The sequence below is a fragment of the Phyllopteryx taeniolatus genome, chromosome 15 (assembly GCF_024500385.1).
Source record: "Phyllopteryx taeniolatus isolate TA_2022b chromosome 15, UOR_Ptae_1.2, whole genome shotgun sequence".
Lineage (NCBI taxonomy): Eukaryota > Metazoa > Chordata > Actinopteri > Syngnathiformes > Syngnathidae > Phyllopteryx > Phyllopteryx taeniolatus.
Window position 1 is genome coordinate 23,546,147 of NC_084516.1, and position 21,583 is coordinate 23,567,729.

Below are 21,583 nucleotides of genomic sequence, written 5' to 3' on the forward strand. Positions count from 1 at the left end.
TTGCAAAGCTCAAATGGGAAAAAGAAGGTCGAAAAATGAACAGCGCTTATTTGAGCTATCTTCGTTTTGCAGACATCACTTTATTCTCCTCCGATGCTGAACAACTACAGCGTCGTATTCAGGAATTAGAAAGCTGTCACTCAGGTATCAAAATGAACAAAAACAAAACAAAGATCATGCTCAATTGTTACTGTCCACAAAAAGATGTCAAAATGGACGACTATGTCCTAGACGCCGTCGACAACTACATCGATTTGGGCCACCTTGTAACAATGAATGGAAATACAAAGACTAAAGTTCAATGCCGCAGAAAGCTTGCCTGGCAGGCTTATGGAAGGCTAAGTGTTATATTCAAGAACAATCTTCCCATTTGCTTGAAAAGACAAGTTTTTCATCAATTTATTTTACCAGTCCTCACTTACGGTAGTGAAACTTGGACTATGAATGCCAAAGTTATACAAATGCTCCGTGTAACCCAAAGGAACATGGAGCGCCAAATGTTGAAAATAAGCATTCGCGACAAGATGCAGTTGGATAATACAGTAGACAAGAGTTACCAACGTCATTCAAAAAATAAAAAGCCTTAAATGGAAATTGGCTGGCCACGCTGCCCGAAGAGCTCACAACTGGTGGACCACAGAAACGATCAATTGGATACCACTGGGCACAAAGCGGCCACGGCGAAGACCTAAAGGTACAACCCCAATTCCAATGAAGTTGGGACGTTGTGTTAAACATAAATAAAAACAGAATACAATGATTTGCAAATCATGTTCAACCTATATTTAATTGACTACACGACAAAGACAAGATATTTCATGTTCAAACTGATAAACTTTATTCTTTTTAGCAAATAATCATTAACTTAGAATTTTATGGCTGCAATACATTCCAAAAAAGCTGGCACAGGTGGCAAAAAAGACTGAGAAAGTTGAGGAATGATCATCAACCACCTGTTTGGAACATCCCACATGTGAACAGGCTAATTGGGAACAGGTGGGTGCCATGATTGCGTCCCTGAATTGCTCAGTCATTCACAAGCAAAATGGGGCGAAGTTCACCTCTTTGTGAACAAGTGTGGAAGAAAATAGTCGAACAATTTAAGGCCAACGTTCCTCAACGTACAATTGCAAAGAATTTAGGGATTTCATCATCTATGGTCCATAATATCATCAAAAGGCTCAGAGAATCTGGAGAAATCACTGCATGTAAGGAGCAAGGCCGAAAACCAACATTGAATGCCCATGACCTTCGATTCCTCAGGCGGCACTGCATCAAAAACCGACATCAATGTGTAAAGGATATCACCACATGGGCTCAGGAACACTTCAGAAAACCAATGTCAGTAAATACAATTCAGCGCGACAGCCGTAAATGCAACTTGAAACTCTACTATGCAAAGCAAAAGCCATTTATCAACAACACCCAGAAACGCCGACAGCTTCTCTGGGCCCGAGCTCATCTAAGATGGACTGATGCAAAGTGGAAAAGTGTTCTGTGGTCCGACGAGTCCACATTTCAAATTGGTTTTGGAAATTGTGGACGTTGTGTCCTCCGGGCCAAAGAGGAAAAGAACCATCCGGACTGTTATGGACGCAAAGTTCAAAAGCCAGCATCTGTGACTGTGTTAGTGCCAATGGCATGGCTAACTTACACATCTGTGAAAGCACCATTAATGCTGAAAGGTACATAGAGGTTTTGGAGAAACATATGCTGCCATCCAAGCAACGTCTTTTTCATGGATGCCCCTGCTTATTTCGGCAAGACAATGCCAAACCACATTCTGCACGTGTTACAACAGCGTGGCTTCGTAATAAAAGAGTGTGGGTACTTGACTGGCCTGCCTGCAGTCCAGACCTGTCTCACATTGAAAATTTGTGGCGCATTATGAAGCGTAAAATACGACAACGGAGACCCCGGACTGTTGAACAGCTGAAGCTGTACATCAAGCAAGAATGGGAAAGAATTCCACCTACAAAGAATCAACAATTAGTGTCCTTAGTTCCCAAACATTTATTGAATGTTGTTAAAAGAAAAGGTGATAGAAGACAGTGGTAAACATGACCCTGTCCCAGCTTTCTTGGAACGTGTTGCAGCCATAAAATTCAAAGTTAATGATTTGCTAAAAAGAATAGTTTATCAGTTTGAACATTGAATATCTTGTCTTTGTAGTGTATTCAATTAAATATAGGTTGAACATGATTTGCAAATCATTGTATTCTGTTTTTATTTATGTTTAACACAACGTCCCAACTTCATTGGAATTGGAGTTGTAGATGGATAGATAAAATTATTAAACACACCGGAATACACTGGCAATAAATTGCAATCTGCCGTAGTAGTTGGAAACGTTAAGAAGAGGCCTTCATCCTGCAGTGGATAGAAAATGGCTGCTGATGATGATATACAGACCCTTTCCCAACAATTATGATATCATAGAAAAGTTTATTTCCATAATTCCATTCAAAAAGCTAAACTTTCATAAATTATAAATTCAGGGGCCACAATTTAAAAAATTTCAAGTACCGTATTTATTTGTTTATTTTTACATAATATGGGCTTCCAGCTCATAAAACCCACAAAATCAGGAATACAAAAAACTTTATTACTGTGAAGAAATCCGCCCAAATTTTGCAGGCCATAAATGTTTTAAACTAAGTGTCACACAATAATCAACTCCTAAACTCAAAGCACCTGCACAAGTTTCCCCAGGTGTCATTAAATTGCTTCAGTTTGGTTCAATTGTCTCAGTTGGGGTGAATATGGGGAAGACTGCAGACTTGACCATCACTGATACCCTGCATAGGATGGGTAAGCCACAAAAGTTCTTAGCTAAGGAAGCTGGCTGTTCACAGAGTGTTGTGTCCAAGCATATCAATGGAATGACAAAATGTGGAAGGAGAAGATTCACCAGCAAAAGAGATGAGCATGGGCTTCAGCGTATTATCAAACAGAGAAGATTCAAGAATCAAGCAGAGATCCAGAAAGAGTGGAATGAGGCGGGAGTCACAGCTTCAAAAACCACCACATTCAGACGCATCCGGGAGATGGGCTCCAACTGTCGGGTTCTTTGGGTCAAGCTGCTTATGAACCTGAGTCAACGTAGGAAGTGTCTCAATTGGGCCAAGGAGAAGAAGGACTGGACTGTTGGCCAGTGGCCCAAGGTCCTTTTTTACAATGAAAGTAAAGTGTCCCTTTCATTCGGGAATCAAGGTCCAAGGGTTTGGAGGATGATGGGTGAAGAACAGAACAGAATGTCCAGTGCAGGTGTTGGTAAACTGCTTTCTTAAATCCAAGGTCACCGCAAGAGTCTACCAGAATGTTTAAGAGGACTTCATGATTCCTTCTGCTGAGGATCTGTATGGAGATGCAGATTTAATCTTCCAGCAGGAATCTTCCGCTGCCCATACCGCCAGAAGCACCAAACCTGGTTTGATGCCTATGCCATCACAGTGCTTGATTGGCCAGCCAACTCGCCGTATCTAAACCCCATTGAGAATCGATGGGGTATTATCAAAAGGAAAAAGAGGGGCACCAGACAACAAAGAAGGATGGAAATCTGGGCTTCCATAACTCCCAGGCAATGCCACAGGTTGATTACCTCAATGCCACGACACATCAAGGCAGTGATTAAAGCAAAGGGATTCCCAACCAAGTATTGAAGATTAACATATCATTTCAAAAGTACCATATTTTTATTGATTTAATGTGAACCTAATTTCTTTTTTTCTCCAAAAACTGAGAGTTAAATGGTTATTTTATTCACAGTATTCCATTTTTTTGAATTCCTAATTTCGTGGGTTTTATGAGCTGGATGCACAAATGATGTAAATATAAACAAATAAATACTTAAAATTGTTTAAATTATGGGTCCTGAATCCATAATCTATAAAAGTTTAACTTTTTGAATGGAATTATGGAAATAAATGAACTTTTCCATGATATTAACATTTTTTGGAAAGGGTCTGTATATAGCTCCAGCACGCCCGTGACCCTAGTGAGTATAAGCGTTTTGGAAAATGGATGGATGGATAACTTTGTACTGTACTTGGCATTTTAGGCTATGAAAAATACCTACAAACAATTTTGTACTAAACAATAATATGGGTGCATATGGCCTAAAAAAAGTGCTTCGATGTAACGGACGCTCAGCTATATTGGACGACCCACTGCCCCTGTTAGTCTGTTCTCACGGGGTTCCACTGTAGTTTGGTTTTAGTATTAAGTATATCCCAGATGGCAAGCATGTCACAGAAAAAAGTTCAATGGTCACACAATGCTTAGATGCGTCGGTGGAAATGCAACAAACATGACATCACATTTAGGCCAACATCACCATAATGAGAAAATAGGTGCCAGACAAAAACAAGAACGACGCATCCTACAAACTGTATTCAACTTATTTAGACAGCATGAATCAAAGAGGCCAAAAGAAATTGACCGTGCTATTCCTACTTTTATTGCTGTCGACATGCGACCCTTTTCTAACTTGGGGACAATGCCGGGTTTCATAACATGCTGCATGGACACTTGAGCCCCGCTATAAGACTTTTGTGAACCTTGTTGTTGCTCTGACCTCAGATGGCTGGATGTCGAGAGCTACACAGAGTTACTTGATTTAATTACGACACTAAAGTACTGCGGAATGTAAAATGAAAAGCAACGTTCTTCAGACGCCTCCTCGACAGTCACGCTTCTGATAAAAGATCTGACAGAAGCTATGGAGGACTTGAAGTAGAGCTGCATGATTATAGCCAAAATAATAATCATGATTATTTTGATCACTATTGTAACAAGGATTATTAATTACAATTATTCCTCGCTAGGGAATTTTTTTTTTTATTGCACTACTTTTCAACAAACAATATGTAACAGTTTTCAGTGCAAAATGAATCTTTAGATAAGAATAAATGATGGATAATAAAAAATAAATTTACCCCCCAAAAATTCTACTTTACCAAGAGCTAACTAAACAGGCTATTACAAAGTGCAATCACAAATTCCAATTTATTGGAAGCATATACAGTTAATGCATAAAATGCAATATTATAATCGTGAATTACACTGTAAATATAAAAGTAAACTATTGCCTTTGGTATTCTTTGTTGTTGAGGTCGTTGCTGTTGCTTTATGCTATATTTTTTCTAATTTATTGATTTACTTTTTCTCTTTCTCACACGAGAGTAATTTGCAGGATGAAAGGACACATGCATGGATCGGGGATCTTCTCTTCTTGACCCTGTGTTTGCGGTCCCGCCGTCTGTGGGGGTGGGAGGCGTGGATTGATGGTGGATTCGCCCATGCTCCGCGAGTGCTGGGGTGGTGCCAGCTGGCATCCGCCTTGGTCCCCGGTTCCAGCTGCTGGTGGAGGGCAATGGGGGCCCACTGTCGCTCTTCTCTCAGTTCCTTGCATCCAGCTGCGGTCACCTCCTCCTATGCTCGCGGGGGTGGTGGTGGTGGTGGGGGGTCCCCTGTGGACAGTAGTGCCTGCTGTGGGGTTTTGTCCCTGCCTGGTCCGGTTTTTCGGGGCACCTCGGTGGAGCCGGTGGTACACCCTGGATCCCTCGGTATTGGTGGTGTCCTCCTCCAACAGGCCGCTCTCGGGTGGACTCCAGGGCCAGACCCCGCCTCTCGATTGGTGGGGGTGGGGTCCTCGGCCTCCACGGTGCAGGCCCAGCAATTACACAACACTTCTGACGGTTACGAGATGGTGTCGATTCACTTGCATGTGTCCGCAGACAGACACCCCCGGGACTTATTTGCTGGGTGTGTGTCCACTCACTCATTGCGACAAATAACTAACAACTATGCAATTTTCTTGGGTATCACTAACTGTAAAAAGGATGAGAAAAGTGAGTCATTACATTATCTACAACAAGGAAACATTAAATAGTGTTGCATGGGGCTGTAGTGCTACACCCTGTGAGGGAAGGACAGGACAAGCTAGAACAGGACAAGGACAGGAGAAGAAGCATGCAGGACAAGGGTCGTGAACCCCGCTGTACAACTGAAGTGGGGTGGGATTGACTATGTAAATTATAAAAGTCTATAGGACAAGAGTATGAGTGAGGGGATACACAAGCAATTTACATATTCATGAGTTATTTGTCGCAATTAAGTGAGTGGCCCCACACCCAGTGAAAGAGTCCCAGGGGTGTGTGCTTGCAGACACATGCAAGTGAATTGACACCGTTTTACATGCACAAAGACTGACAGAAGTGTCCTGTAATTGCTGTGCCCACACCGCGGAGGCTGACGACCCCACCCAATCAAGACTCCCACCACATTTCATTTGTACAGCCGGGTCCAGGACCCCTGTCCTGCATGCTTCTACTCCTGCAAAAAGGTGGTGGAGGTGCAAAAAGGCACGGAAACCCAAGACCGCACCTAAAATCAATCAATAATCAAACAGCAATCCAGCCCCATGTCAGGGCAAATTTAATATCAGCTCGTTCAGTCCTAATTGATGGCCTATAAAAAGGTTTAATTGCCAAGGCGTGAGTCAAGACACATCTTGTGATGGATAAGAGCAGAGAGCTGTCTCAAGACCATTGCAAAACATAATGATGGCATTGGTTACAGGCGCATATCTAAGCTTCTGAACATTCCAGTGAGCATGGTTGGGGCCATAATACGTAAGTGGTAAAGCCAATTATACCACCATAAATTTTCCTCGATCAGGTGCTCCTCGCAAGATTTCTGAGAGAGGAGTGCGAAGAATAATCAGAAGAGTTGTCCAAGAGCCAAGGAGCAACTGTGGAGAGCTTCAAAAAGACCTGGAATTAGCATGTACTATTGTCACAAGGAAAACAGTGAGTAATGCACTCCGCCGCCATGGGCTGTATGCACGCTCACCACGCAAGACCCCATTGCTGAAAAAGATTGTTTAAAGTTTGCTTAACAACATTTGGACAAGCCAGCTAAATACTGGGAGAATATAGTCTGTTCGGATAAGAGCAAAATTTAACTGTATGGATGTAATGCACACCATGTTTGGAGGACAAACTGAACTGCACATCACCCTAAAAACACCATACCAACAGTGGACTTCGGAATTGGGAACATGATGGTGTGGGGGTGTTTTTCAGCAAATGGTACTGGTAAACCTTAGTGGTAAACACATTATTGAAAGAAGGATGAATGGGCAAATGTACCGAGACATTCTTGACAAAAATCTGCTGCCACCTATGAGGATGATGAAAATGAAACGAGGGTGGACATTTCAGTCGGATAATTATCCAAAACATACTGCCAACGAAACTCTCAATTAGTCACGAAAAAGAAGAAATAAAAGCTGCTAGAATGGCCCAGCCAATCACCTGACTTGAATCCAATCGAAAATCTATAGAAAGAACTGAAACTGAAGGTCCATAAAAGAAGCCCACAGAACCTTCAAGATTTGAAGACTGCTTGTGTGGAGGAATGGACCAAAATCACACCAGAGCAATGCATGCGACTAGTTTCTCCATACAGGAGGAGTCTTGAAGCTGTCATTGCAAACAGGCTTTTGTACAAAGTATTAAATACCAGTTGACGTGTTCAATACCTTTTCCCTGTGTCATTTCACATTATTTCACACAACTTAATTTGTTCTACTTTCTTTGTATGTATGGATTACTTGGGTTATTCCAACATCTGGTGAAATTTTCATGTCAATAGCACCTTGCAAAATATAAGTAATAACAAAAATGGTGACGCATTAAATGATTATTTCAGCCGCTGTAGACACAGGTGGATAAAATTCTTGGTACCCCTCTGTTCATGAAAAGCCCACAGTGGTCAAAGAAAAAACTTGAATCTGATAAAAGTAATAGCAATTATAAAAATTACATCAAAACGAACCGGTGAAAATCAGACCGCTTCTGAATTGTGGTTCAACAGAATTATTTTTAAAACAAACTCATGAAACAGGCATGGACTAAAATGATGGTACCCCCTAGAAAAGATTAAATATAATTTGACCATAGGGACATGTTTAAACAACCTACCTTTAAACTACCCTCTAATTAGCGTCACACGTGTCTTCAAACTTCAGTCAGTCGGCCTATTTAAAGGGTGACAAGTAATCACTGTGCTGTTTGGTGACATGGTGTATACTACACTAAACATAGACCAGAGGAAGCGAAGGAGAGAGTTGTCTCAGGAGATTAGAAAGAAAATTCTAGACAAGCACGTTAACACATTCACTGCCACTGACCGCTTCAGAAGTAAAATATCCATGCTAACTGGGAGGGCTGGCATTGAAATTGTTTTAAAGGTGAAGGCAATCAGACCATCTCCAAGCAGCTTGATGTTTCTGTGACTACACTTGCAATTATTATTCAGAAATTTAAGATCCACGGGATTGTAGCCAATTTCCCTGGACATGGCCACAGGAGGAAAATTAATGACAAATTGGAGACATAGATTATATGAATCATAACAAAAGAGCCCAGAACAACCATCCATCCATCCATCCATTTTCTGAGCCGCTTCTCCTCACTAGGGTCGCGGGCGTGCTGGAGCCTATCCCTGCTGTCATCGGGCAGGAGGCGGGGTACACCCTGAACTGGTTGCCAGCCAATCGCAGGGCACATAGGAACAAACAACCATTCGCACTCACAGTCATGCCTACAGGCAATTTAGAGTCTCCAATTCATGCATGTTTTTGGGATGTGGGAGGAAACCGGAGTGCCCGGAGAAAACCCACGCAGGCACGGGGAGAACATGCAAACTCCACACAGGCGGGGCCAGGGATTGAACCCGGGTCCTCAGAACTGTGAGGCTGACGCTCTAACCAGTCGGCCACCGTGCCGCCAGCCCAGAACAACCTCCAAACAAATTAAGGTGTACTCCAAGGTCAAGGTACGTCAGTGTCACATCGCACCGTTTATGTTTGAGCCGAAGTGTACTTCATGGGAGACACCAGGGAGGACACCACTGTTGAAAATACAATCATAAAAAAGCGAGACTGGAATTTGCGACGCAGCAAGCCGCTGGCGGAATGGCTTTGGCTCGCTAGATGCACACACTTTAGGGAAAATTCACTATTTATTAAGTTTGATAGCCCGTGGGCTAACTAGCTAGAGAGTTAAGGAGCTAAACAGCTTGTGCTGGCTCGCTCGAACGTAGTGACATACTGAGCTCACCAACTGGCGGACCGCAGTCCACGTCCGGACCCAGAAGCAGTCCCATACCACACCATAGCCAAAAAAAGAAAGGTTATGATTAAAGACATACAGGGCACTTATATTTTAAGTGGAACAATATATTACAAGCTTTATGGTAGTGATAAAGCGTGCCGACCAGTCACATGCGAGTTCAGCCACTCCCTTCAACCAATCAAATCGGCATCTCTGGCCGTAATCACTGATTGCGCGCAGCCCTGACAGAGATGAGAAGAAACATAGCAGAGGACAGAGAAAGAGACTCAGCGTTTAAGTTAAAGATGGAGAAAGATCAGAAAATGACCAATAAAGGATGAAAACATTTGGAACAAACGGCGCTTAAAATGGTCAGTGATTTTTGTTTGCATTCCTCAGTGGGAGGTTCCTACAGGGAGCACTTATTAAAAGTGTATATGTAAAACGCCATTATTAATCAAAACAAACGGTGAAGAAAAGAGGTCCAGAAAATGGATGGATGGATAACCTCTGAAACGGTTCAGTTGTTCAGATTTGTTAAATTAAAATATGCTAAATTGTTTGAGACTTCCCTGTTGTGTCAAGATGACAAACAGATAAGGGGAAACTCAAAACTTTATTGTACTTAAATTAAGCACTTAACACATAACTTTATGTTTTTATTTACTTGCTCTTATTGTGAAATGCAGCCCTGCTGTTATTTAGTTAATGAGAGGACATTACACAGTTGTGCTCATACTGTATGTTAGATTACCAGGGGAGAATTTGTCAGATGTGTACAATTCTTTACTGACCTCCACCCGAAAAAACACCTTTGGGATGAATTAGAGCAAAGATTGAGAGGCAAGCCTTTTCACATCCAACGTCAGTGTGTGTGGCACAAATGCGGTTCTGGAAGAATGGTCAAAAGTTCCCATAAACACAATCCTAAACCTTGTGGACAGCTTTCCTAGAAGAGTTGAAGCCCTTATAGCTACAAAGGGTGAACAAGCATCATATTTAACCCAATGGATTAATGGACTAAGAATGGAACGTCACTCAAATGCATAGGTGAGTCAAGGCAGGTGAGTGAATACTTTTGGCAATATAGTGTAGTCTCAAGTGTAAAATGATTTATGCAAATGAAAATACTTACCAATCCAAATTGCCAATTCATTCTTTGTTCATCCAACGTATGTGTTGGCCCCTCACTCTTGACTCTTATTGCAACAAAGTCATTGCCCCCAACAATGATTCCTGGTCCATTATCCACATTTTCCTGAAATGCGGAAACAAGTACATGGAATAACTGTTAAACTGTGATGTTCTGACCGTGTAGTTCAGGTTAAATAGACACATCGTTGTTGTTTGAAAGGTACATTGAAGATCAAACCCTGCAGAAGTTGTGCACATTCAGAAAAAAGTAATGAAAAAGTATTAATATTAAATGTTTATTTGTATAACTGTGTTTATGTACGTCAAAGTTTCCTGAACAATTTAAATGTAATAATGTTTTTAAGATTTTTTTCTCTCTCTTTATTAGGGGCAACTGCTGCAAGAGTCCGACTGTATCTGTACCTATTTTGAAATGCTTTTGACCACGTAAAGCACATTGAGTTACCTTCTGTATGAAATGCACCATAGAAATAAATTTGCTTTGCAGTGTAAATATAATGTGGTTCTGTCAGTCATCCAAAATCAAGTTGTTATGTGTGGCGCGCGCGTGTGTGTGTGTGCGTGTATACGTATATATCTCACAGACTCAGATTTATTGGCCAAATATGTTACAAGTATGTTAAAAAGGAATTTGTCTCCGGTAAGTTGGACCCACTCTGATATGATAATAAATAGCCACTATGACAAAATATACCTTTAGGACATAAAAAACAAGTGTATGGATAGCAAAGAATGTGTACCACTAGTGTGGTGTTGCTAATATAATGGCAATTGTGAAAATGGTGCAGAGTCCTCAAGCAATTTAGAGCAATTTCAAGTGACAGTGCAATAATCTGGTGCAGTGACAATTTTTAGAGTTCTCAAACACAAAAGTGTGCTGTCTTAATCAACAACAAAATGCAAAGCGTAGCATGATAAAATAGTGAGTGTACGAATAATAAATACTTAGTCTCCCGACAGAGATGTGGCAAAAAAAATAAAAAATTGGCAGCATGTTACAATTAATTGTAAGTCATCTGTTTAAGAAGCTCATGGCAAGAGGGAAGAAGCTGTTGAAAGGCCTGCTGGTTTTAGTTTGTATTGTTCGATAGCGCCTACCAGAGGCAAGGAGTTGGAATAGGTGGTGACCAAGATGTGGAGGGTCCAAGAGGATTTTGTTCTGTGCGTGTGCAATCCCTCAAGAGTGGGAAGGTGGGTACCGGTAATTTTTTTGGCAGCCTTGACTGTCTGTTGCAGTCTGATTTTGCCCTTCTTTGTGGCAGCACCAAACCAGACTGTGACGGATGAACACAGAACTGATTCAATGACTGCTGCTTAGAACTCCCTCAACAGCTCCCGGAGCAAGCCGTGCTCCTCAGAAGCCGCAGGAAGTACATCCTCTACTGGGCCTTTTTGAGGATTGAAGTCCACGATCATCTCTACTGTCTTGAGCGTGTTCAGCTCCAGGTTGGGTCGGCCGCACCACAGCTCCAGCCGCTCCACTTCCTGTCAATATGCAGACTCGTCACGGTCTTTGATGAGGCCGATGGTGTCATCTGCAAACTTCAGGAGTTTGACAGCCGGGTGCGTTCAGGTGCAGTCGCTCGTGTAGAGAGAAAAGAGCAGCGGAAAGAGGACACAACCTTGGGGTGCCCCAGTGCTGATGCTGCGTGTGGATGAGGTGGCCTCCCCCAGCCTCACCTGCTGTGTCCTGCCCGTCAGAAAGCTGTAAATCAACTGCCAGATGGCAGGGGAGACGCTGAGTTGGAGAAGCTTGGAGGAAAGGAGTTCAGGGATGATGGTGTTGAACACTGAGCTGAAGTCCACGAACAGGATCCTCGCGTAGGTCCCTGCACTGTGGAGGTGTTCTAGGATGAAGTGCAGTCCCATGTTGACTGAATCATCCGCAGACCTGTTTGCTCGGTAGGAAAACTGCAGGGGGTTCAGCAGGGGACCTGTGACGCTCTTGAGTTGGTCCAGCACGAGACGTTCAAAGGACTTCATGACCAGAGATGTCAAGGCGACAGGCCTGTAGTCATTTAGACCCGAGATTGTAGGTTTCTTGGGGACTGGAATGATGGTGTAGCATTTGAAACAGGATGGTACTGCACACAGTTCCAGAGATCTATTGAAGATCTGTGTGAAGACTGGAGCGAGCTGGTCCACGCAGACTTTGAGGCAAGATGGGGACACATGGTCTGGGCCTGCCCCTTTGTTCATCTGTGAAAGTGTCCTTTTCAAATCTGCAGTAGAAGGTATTCAAGTCGTTGGCTAGTGTACGACTGTTCTCAGCTTGGGGTGATCATCGATTTGTAATTGGTCAGCGATTGGAATGCATGCCAGACTGATTTAGTCGTTAGCGCTAAACTGTTTTTTCCAACTTTGCTGGATAGTTTCTCTTTGCAATGTTCATTTCTTTAGTCAGCTGATTCCTAGTGCGATTATACAGGGCCCTGTCCCCACTTTGATATGCATCCTCCTTTGCTTGGCGAAGTTGCTTAAGTTTGGCAGTGAACCACGGCTTGTTATTGAATGAGCGAAATTACTTTGTTGGTACACACACATCTTCACAGAAACTAATATAGGATGTGACAGTGTCCGTATATTCATCCAGGCTGCCAGCTGAATTTTCAAAGACACTCCAGTCTGTGCAGTCTAAACATCTTTGAAGTTCTATCTTTGCTTCATTGGTCCACTTTTTCACTGTTTTCCTTGTAGGCTTCACACATTTAAGTTCTTGCCTGTATGTTGGTATTAGGTAAATTAAGCAGGATCAGACGAGTCCAGGGCTACACGAGGTATGGCACTGTATGTGTTATTTAGCATAGTATAGCAGTGGTCTAAAATGTTATTTTCCCTGGTAGGACAGTCGATGTGCTGCTTGTATATAGGGAGTTCGTGGTTGAGTTTAGCTTTGTTAAAGTCCCCGAGAATAATAATCTTTTTGGGCCGCTGAATGACGATCACAGTAAAAAATGTTGGCAGCCAATAACCTAACCCCTTGTCTATTTAGACAGCTGGTGTTGTGTCCTCCCTTTCCGATGTTGTCCCGTATCTTTGGGCTTTGCTCCCAGTAAATTCCAGGGAGAACTGCTGGATGCATTATCGTTTCCACAGTCCACATCCGTCCTCTTTGTTGAGAGAAGTGGCTGCCTGTTAGCACACTTCTGCTCATCATTTTGAGACATCGGTAGAGTGGTTTCATTCCCCGACTGTCCATTTACATCCACTCACACCTCAAGACAGTGGATTTTCGTTTCCAGGATTGACATCCTCTGCAGCAGTCCGTGATAGTCCTCAATGGAAAAGGGATGCATCTTGATTGTTGGTCTTGTTGCTAATAGCAGGCCAGTGCTATTAAGAAGGCCACACTCATGTAATGGTGAGAGGGTATCAGAAAATATTGTAATATAGTAACAACTGACTGTATTTACAAAAAAAAGGTAGTCCCACAGATTTAAAAATATAAAATATATAATGGGAGTCGCTGCTTCAATTTTTTTTTAGAAGAAAATCAAGCTTATCAGCAAGAAAAAATATAAACAGAAGCAAAGCAAGCAGAGCGAGCAAAAATGCGTCTGAACTGTTCGAGAGCAAGTGAGAAAGTCACCTGCCGTGCGGAATGAGAAACAGAATAATTTGCATTGGCAACATTGTATTGTACAGTTGTATTCTATTTTGCGTGGTTATTATTCCAGTAGTTTTTGGATTCTGATACAAGGACCCATTTGGAGAATACTTTAATCCCAGACGTATAGATTTAGTGCCTTGTTACAACCCATTTGAACAGTTAATGGAAGAGCGAATCGTAAATTGAGAGAGGGTTTTCTGTTGAACAAAGTTAAGGAGTAAGATCTGAGTTAAAGAACGGGACTCTTTCGACGGCATAATTACTTTTTAGGGGAGTTTTGAGGTAAATCAGGACAACAGAGGCTTGAAGGTAATGAATATTGAAGAAGTCTAAGCTGTAGTGATTTAGAAGAGTAGGACAATGCATGGGGAGGCTCATTTACAACATTAGGGAGTAGGTTTCGAAACAAAATGTTCATCTCGATCTTCATATCTCTGGTAACAGCCGTAGACCTGGTTATCCTTTGCGGCTGTTGCTGCATTCCATACCTATGTTTGAAATGCATAACCACTGCTTTGGACAACAAGCTTTCAGGTCCCCCTCCTGCCTACCAGATGCCCCTCCTCGGCTCCCCTGATGACGAGTATGAATCCGACGCCGCACCCAAACACCCATCTTGACGACAGCACTGGCGACACTAGTCTAGCTTGCTTTTGTTACCTTAGCCATAGCAGCTCGTTTGTATGCTTGTATCACTCATTTTAAAATTGGAAATTGTGTTCAGTTTGGCTGCCAGGCAGTGGGGCCGCAGAGGGTCTTCCGTGAGTATTGTTGAAAGCTGCCACCCTGGTTTTCGCCCCTGCACTTGCAGTTGTCTGTCCTTATACAATGTTATATGATACATTACTTGTTCATGATTAATTGTGCTTGTGGTTTACTTATAATTTTGTCCTCTTCCTCTTCTGAGGTGCAAACACCCTTACGGTGCCCCATTGCTTTTTGGCTGTCACCATCCTTTTGATCTCACATCAGGGCTGTCACAATATTCCTCGACTCGCCTCCCTGGTGCATCATTTGCTGGATGAATACCCCTCCAGATTTGGTTGACATGACAAAGTAAAAAAAAAAACCTGGCAAGACAAGAGGTGTGTCTTGCCAGGTTTTTTTTAGTAGTAGTAGTAGTAGTAGAGTACTACATACAGTGGGTACGTAAAGTATTCCGACCCCTTTTTCACTCTGTTATATTGCAGCCATTTGCTAAAATCATTTAAGTTAATCTTTTCCCTAATTACTGTACACACAGCACCCCATATTGACAGAAAAAAACATGGAATTGTTGAAATTTTTGATTTATTAAAAAAGAAAAACTGAAATATGACACAGCCATAAGTATTCAGACTCTTTGCTCAGTATTTAGGAGAAGCACCCTTTTCAGCTAATACAGCCATGAGTCTTTTTGGGAATGATGCAACAAGTTTTTCACACCTGGATTTGGGGATCCTCTGCCATTCCTCCTTGCAGATCCTCTCCAGTTCTGTCAGGTTGGATGGTGAACGTTGGTGGACAGCCATTTTCAGGTCTCTCCAGAGATGCTCAATTGGGTTTAAGTCAGGGCTCTGGCTGGGCCATTCATGAACAGTCACGGAGTTGTTCTGTAGCCACTCTGTTATTTTAGCTGTGTGCTTTGAGGCATTGTCTTGTTGGAAGGTGAACCTTCCGCCCAGTCTGACCTCATCAGACCAGAGAATCTTATTTCTCACTATCTTGGAGTCCTTCAGGTGTTTTTTTTTTTTTTTTTTTAGCAAACTCCATACGGGCTTTCAAACCTCTTCTCCCCCGATTGCTCAGTTTGGCCAGACGGTCAGCTCTAGGAAGGGTTGTGGTTGTCCCAAACGTCTTCCATTTAAGTATTGTGAACGAAAAAATCAATTACTCATACGTAGATAGCTGGTCACCTTTCCTCAACATGCTAAATCTAGACTCTTGATTCCTTTGCCTGAGTAGGGTGCCATTTGCCATTTGACAATAGCAAGGCTATTTTCTTAAGTGTGAAAGTAAACAATGAAATTGTATATTCTTTGTTGTCGAGATTGTTGTTTTATTATTATTCTATTCATTTCTTTTTCTTTTCACACATTTTAGATCGTTTGGATGTGAAAAGACATACATGCTGTGGGGATCTTCTCCTCTTGTCCCTGTGTTTGCTGTTCCGGAATCTGTGGGGGCGGGACTTTTCTTCACTCCTTCCTGATCTCGGGGGTTGGGGGGAACCAATGGGGCAACCTCCTGGGGAGTAGGGGAGCTGTGATGGTGACTCGTCCATGTTCCGTGGGTGCTGGAGCGGTGCCGGCTGGCACCCGCCTGGGTCCCCAGCTCTGGCTGCTGGTGGGGGCGGTGGGGCCCCCCTGTCGCTCCTCAGGCCTGCTTCCTCCTCTACTCTCCGTTCCTTGCGGCCCGCTGTGGTCGCCTCCTCCTCTTCCCGTGGGGGAGCCGGGCGGTCCCCTGCGGGCTCTGGGGTACTTTTCCCTGCCTGGTTTTGGGGGGGGGGGGGGGGGGGGGGTACACCTCCCACGCTCAGGGGCAGGTAGTGGGTGCTTCGTCGGTGGTTGTCCGGCCTAATGGGCCCGACCTGCAGGAGCCATGCCTCTTAATCACTCAGCACACACTCACACCATTCACTGTATATATTTTTCTCACTAAACACATCTGGGCACATACACATATACAAAGGGATCCTGGGGGACTGGTATGGCATCGGGAGGGTGTGGGTGCCGGCTCGGGTTTCAGCACGTCTGTGCTGTTTCCCGGTCCGTGCGCCCTGCCCCTCCACCCTGCCTGCCCCCGTGGATTTTAAATGCATCACACACACTCCCCATGTTTTAATGCACCACATACACCTATCTCTGGGGGGCGGTGGGTCGTGGGTGGGGGCGGGGGTTTGGCTGTTAGGCAGTAGTGCCTGGCAGCCCTGCCCCCACTTCCTCGGCTCACTGACGTCTCCAGATTTTAATGCACCGGGTGGCCAGTTGTCGGGGCGCCTCAGTGGGGCCGGCTGACCGCCCTGGGTCCCTCGGTGTGTGACGTGTCCCGTCCGCCGGGCTGCTCTTGGGTGCACCCGTGAGCCTGATCCCGCCCCTCGATTGATTGGGTGGGGTCCTCAGCCGCCGCGGTGCGGCCACAGCAATTACAGGACACTTCTGTCAGTCTTTGTGTATGTAAAACGGTATCAATTCACTTGCATGTATCCGCAGACACACACCCCTAGGACTCTTTCACTGGGTGTGGGGTCACGCACTTAATGCGACAAATAACTCATGAATATGGAAATTGCGTGTTTATCCCCTCACTTATACTCTCGTCCTGTAGCCTTTTATAATTCACATAAAGCCACAACACTTGCACAGTCGGGTTCACGACCCTTGTCCTGCATGCTTCTTCTCCTGTCCTTGTCCTGTTCTATCTTGTCCTGTCCTTCCATCACAGGGTGCAGCACTACAGCCCCATGCAACACTCATTTAATGTTTCATTGTTGTCGATAATGTAATTATTTACTTCTCTCCTGTTTACAATTAGTGCTTTGTCTTTTGTCTTTGTTTCTCTCTCCCTTCTAGAAACTTTGTTCTGTTCGACTGATCAAGTCTCTTCTTCTTTTCCTGTCGGCTTGTCTCGTTCGGGTTCGCCACAGCGCGTCATCCTTTTCCATGTAAGCCTATCTCCTGCATCCTCCTCTCGAACACCAACTGCCATCATGTCTTCTCTCACGACATCCATCAACCTTCTCTTTGGTCTTCCTCTAGCTCTCTTGCCTGGCAGCTCCATCCTCATCATCCTTCTACCAATATACTCACTATTTCTCCTCTGGACGTGTCCAAACCATTTAAGTCTGCTCTCTCTAACTTTCTCTCCAAAACATCGAACCTTGGCTGTCCCCCTGATGAGCTCATTTCTAATTTTATCCAACCTGGTCACTCCGAGAGCGAACCTCAACATCTTAATTTTCGCCACCTCCAACTCTGCTTCCTGTTGTCTCTTCAGTGCCACTGTCTCTAATCTGTATATCATGGCTGGCCTCACTACTGTTTCATAAACTTTGCCCTTCATCCTAGCAGAGACTCTTCTGTCACATAACATACCTGACACCTTCTTCCACCTGTTCCAACCTGCTTGGACTCGTTTCTTCACTTCCTGACCGCACTCCCCATTGCTCTGGACGGTTGACCCCAAGTATTTAAAGTCCTCCACCCTTGCGATCTCTTCTCCCTGTAGCCTCACTCTTCCCCCACCTCCCCTCTCATTCATGCACATATATTCTGTCTTACTTCAGCCAATCTTCATTCCTCTTCTTTCCAGTACATGCCTCCATCTTTCTAACTGTTCCACCAGCTGCTCCCTGCTTTCACTGCAGATCACAATGTCATCTGCAAACATGGTCCACGGGGATTCCAGTTTAACCTCATCTGTAGTCCTATCCATCACCACTGCAAACAGGAAGGGGCTCATGGCTGATCCCTGATGCAGTCCCACCTCCACCTTAAATTCGTCTGTCACACATACAGCACACCTGTTCTGCTGCCTTCGTACATGTCCTGTATTATTCTAACATACTTCTCTTCCACGCCACTTCCGCATGCAGTACCACAGTTCCTCTCTGGGTACTCTGTCATAGGCTTTCTCTAGATCTTCAAAGACACAATGTAGCTCCTTCTGAACTTCTCTGTACTTTTCCATCAACATCCTCAAGGCAAATAATGCATCTGTGGTACTCTTTCAAGGCATGAAACCATACTGTTGCTCGCAAATACTCACTTCTGACCTGAGCCTAGCCTCCACTACTCTTTCCCATAACTTCATTGTGTGGCTCATCAACTTTATTCCTCTATAGTTCCCACAGCTCTGCACATCACCTTTGTTCTTAAAAATGGGCACCAGTACACTTTTCCTCCATCCCTCAGGCATCTTCTCACGCACTAGAATTCTATTGAACAAGCTGGTCAAAAACTCCACAGCCACCTCTCCTAGATGCTTCCATACCTCCACAGGAATGTCATCAGGACCAACTGCCTTTCCATTTTTCATCCTCTTTAATGCCTTTCTAACTTCCTCCTTACTAATCATTGCCACTTCCTGGTCTACCACACTTGCCTCTTCTACTCTCCCTTCTCTCTCATTTTCCTCATTCATCAACTCCTCGAAGTATTCTTTCCATCTAGCTAGCACACTGCTGGCACCAGTCAACATATTTCCATCTCTATCCTTAATCACCCTAACCTGCTGCACATCCTTCCCATCTCTATCCCTCTGTCTGGCCAGCCTGTATAGATCATTTTCTCCTTCTTTAGTGTCCGACCTGCCATACATGTCATCATATGCCTCTTGTTGGGCCTTTGCCACCTCTACCTTTGCCCTGGGTCGCATCTCAATGTATTCCTTTCGCCTCTCCTCGGTCCTCTCAGTGTCCCACTTCTTCTTAGCTAACCTTTTTCCTTGTATGATTTCCTGTACTGTGTGGTTACACCACCAAGTCTCCTTCTCTCCTTCCCTGCCAGAAGATACACCAAGTCCTCTCCTGCCTGCCTCTCTGATCACCTTGGCTGCAGTGGTCCAGTCTTCTGGAAGCTCCTCCCATCCACCGAGAGCCTGTCTTACCTCTTCCCGAAAAGCTGCACAACACTCATCCTGTCTCAGCTTCCACCACATGGTTCTCTTCTCTGCCTTTGTCTTCCTAATTTTCCTCCCCACCACCAGAGTCATCTTACACACCAGCATCCTATGCTGTTTAGCCACACTCTCCCCTACCACTACCTTACAGTTGGTAACCTCCTTCAGATTACATCGTCTGCACAAGATGTAATCCATCTGTGTGCTTCTACCTCCGCTCTTGTAGGTCACCCTATGTTCGTGCCTCTTCTGGAAAAAAGTGTTCACTACAGCCATTTGCATCCTTGTTGCAAAGTCTACCACCATCTGTCCCTCCAAGTTCCTTTCCTGGATCCCGTACTTACCCATCACTTCTTCATCACCCCTATTACCTTCACCAACATGTCCATTACAATCTGCACCAATTACGACTCTCTCTCTGTTTGGGATGCTCAGAACTACTTCATCTAGCTCCTTCCAGAATTTCTCTTTCACCTCTAGGTCACATCCTACCTGTGGGGCATAACCACTAATCACATTACACACAACACCCTCAATTTCAAGTTTCAGCCTCATCACTCGATCTGATACTCTTTTCACCTCCAATACATTCTTAGCCAACTCTTCTTTTAAAATAACCCCGATTCCATTTCTCTTCCCATCTACACCATGGTAAAATAATTTAAACCCTGCCCCTAAACTTCTAGCCTTACTGCCTTTCCACCTGGTCTCCTGGACACACAATATATCAACCTTTCTCCTAATCATCATGTCAATCAACTCCCGAGATTTTCCGGTCATAGTCCCAACATTCAAAGTGCCCACATTCAGTTCTAGGCTCTGTGCTTTCCTCTTCTCTTTCTGCCGAAGAACCCACTTTCCACCTCTTCTTCTTCTTTGACTTCGACCCACAGTAGCTGAATTTCGCGCCGGTGGCGGACATTGTTAACCCGGGCCACGACCGATCCGGTATGGAATTCTTTGGATGAACGCTCATATTTGTTTGGCAAAGTTTTAAACTGGATGCCCTTCCTGACGGAACCCCTCTGCATTTATCCGGGCTTGGGACCGGCCTACAGTTTGCACTGACCTGTGCCCCCCATAGGGCTGCATTCGACTGATCATGTCTGATTATCAATAAACCTCAATTATAATACCACAGCAGAAGCTTAAAAACTCCACTGTGACACAGTAAAACTGTTCCGGCATGAAAGGGATACAGATTTTCCCTTCTGGTTGACCTAAGAGCCAAACAGGACAAAAAAAAAAAAAAAAAAAAAAAAAAAAGGCTTGTGGAGGCCACTGTGCTCTTAGGAACCTTAAGTGCAGAAGAATGTTTTTTTTTATAACCTTGGCCAGATCAGTGCCTTGCCACAATTCTGTCTCTGAGCTCTTCAGGCAGTTCCTTTGACCTCATGATTCTCATTTGGTCTGACATGTGAGCTGTAAGACAGGTGTGTGGCTTTCCTAATCAAGTCCAATCAGAATAATCAAACGCAGCCGGACTCCAATGAAGGTCTAGAACCATCTCAAGGATGATGAGACGAAATGGACAGCACCCTAGTTAAATATATGAGTGTCACAGCGAACGGTCTAAATACTTATGGATGTGTGATATTTCAGTTTTTCTTTAATAATTCTGCAAAAATGTCAACGATTCAGTTTTTTTTTTGTCAATATGGGGTGCTGTGTGTACATTAATGGGGGGGGGGGGGAAATGAACTTAAATGATTTTAGATTTTATTTTGATTGTACTTTGGATTTTCACATTTTGGACTGTTTTTATTTACCAACTTTTGAAACTTTGAATGTAACCAAAATGTTCTCCTTGATCGGATGTTTTTGGATTGTTTTAGTTTTCATCTCAAAGGGCCAGCTTGGAACACTTCATCTCATTTGTAAGTGAGTAGATGTTTCAAACCCTGTTCCTTTTTGTGAGTTTTATTGTTTTCATTTTTATTATTTGTTCCTTTTTGTGAATTGTATTTTTATTTTTATTGATTGAAGCCTTGCACTTGCTAAATTCTGTTAATTAAATTACCTTTTTCTGAGCATAGAAAAATGTCCCTTTTCTTTTAAGAGTAATGAGTGCAGTGTTATCAATGTGAGCAGACCTAAT

The 21,583-nt window shown here is 43.7% G+C and overlaps 2 protein-coding genes across 14 annotated transcripts in view; one reads left to right on the forward strand and one right to left on the reverse strand.

Moving 5' to 3' along the window:
• The window catches only part of dennd1a (DENN/MADD domain containing 1A), a 173,962-nt gene that overhangs the window by 31,876 nt on the left and 120,503 nt on the right, over positions 1–21,583 (reverse strand). For 9 of the 13 annotated variants that reach the window (XR_009784584.1, XM_061747897.1, XM_061747892.1 and 6 more), the window contains one exon: positions 10,258–10,380. Coding sequence is in view for 10 of the 13 variants with exons in the window: in XM_061747897.1 (XP_061603881.1) it covers positions 10,258–10,380 (123 nt within the window). In the remaining 3 variants the exon portion in view is untranslated. Of the gene's footprint in view, positions 1–7,988; positions 8,045–9,916; positions 10,014–10,257; positions 10,381–21,583 lie in introns of those variants that run through there. The other 4 variants (XR_009784583.1, XM_061747900.1, XM_061747902.1 and 1 more) reach the window with 4 other exon arrangements.
• Positions 15,635–21,515, forward strand: LOC133465277 (uncharacterized). Its single transcript, XM_061747904.1, has 3 exons — positions 15,635–16,343; positions 17,439–17,530; positions 19,374–21,515. Exons 1-3 carry the CDS (start codon positions 16,149–16,151, stop codon positions 19,933–19,935), a joined length of 849 nt encoding a protein of 282 aa, XP_061603888.1. The 5' UTR covers positions 15,635–16,148; the 3' UTR covers positions 19,936–21,515.

Coding starts and splice junctions, on each gene's coding strand:
- LOC133465277 (XM_061747904.1), top strand. CDS start 16,149: ATGTTCCGTGGGTGCTGGAGCGGTGCCGGCTGGCACCCGCCTGGGTCC. Junction 16,344..17,438: donor GGTCCCCTGCGGGCTCTGGG/GTACTTTTCCCT, acceptor TCTCCCTTCTAG/AAACTTTGTTCTGTTCGACT. Junction 17,531..19,373: donor AGCGCGTCATCCTTTTCCAT/GTAAGCCTATCT, acceptor CTTCCCTGCCAG/AAGATACACCAAGTCCTCTC.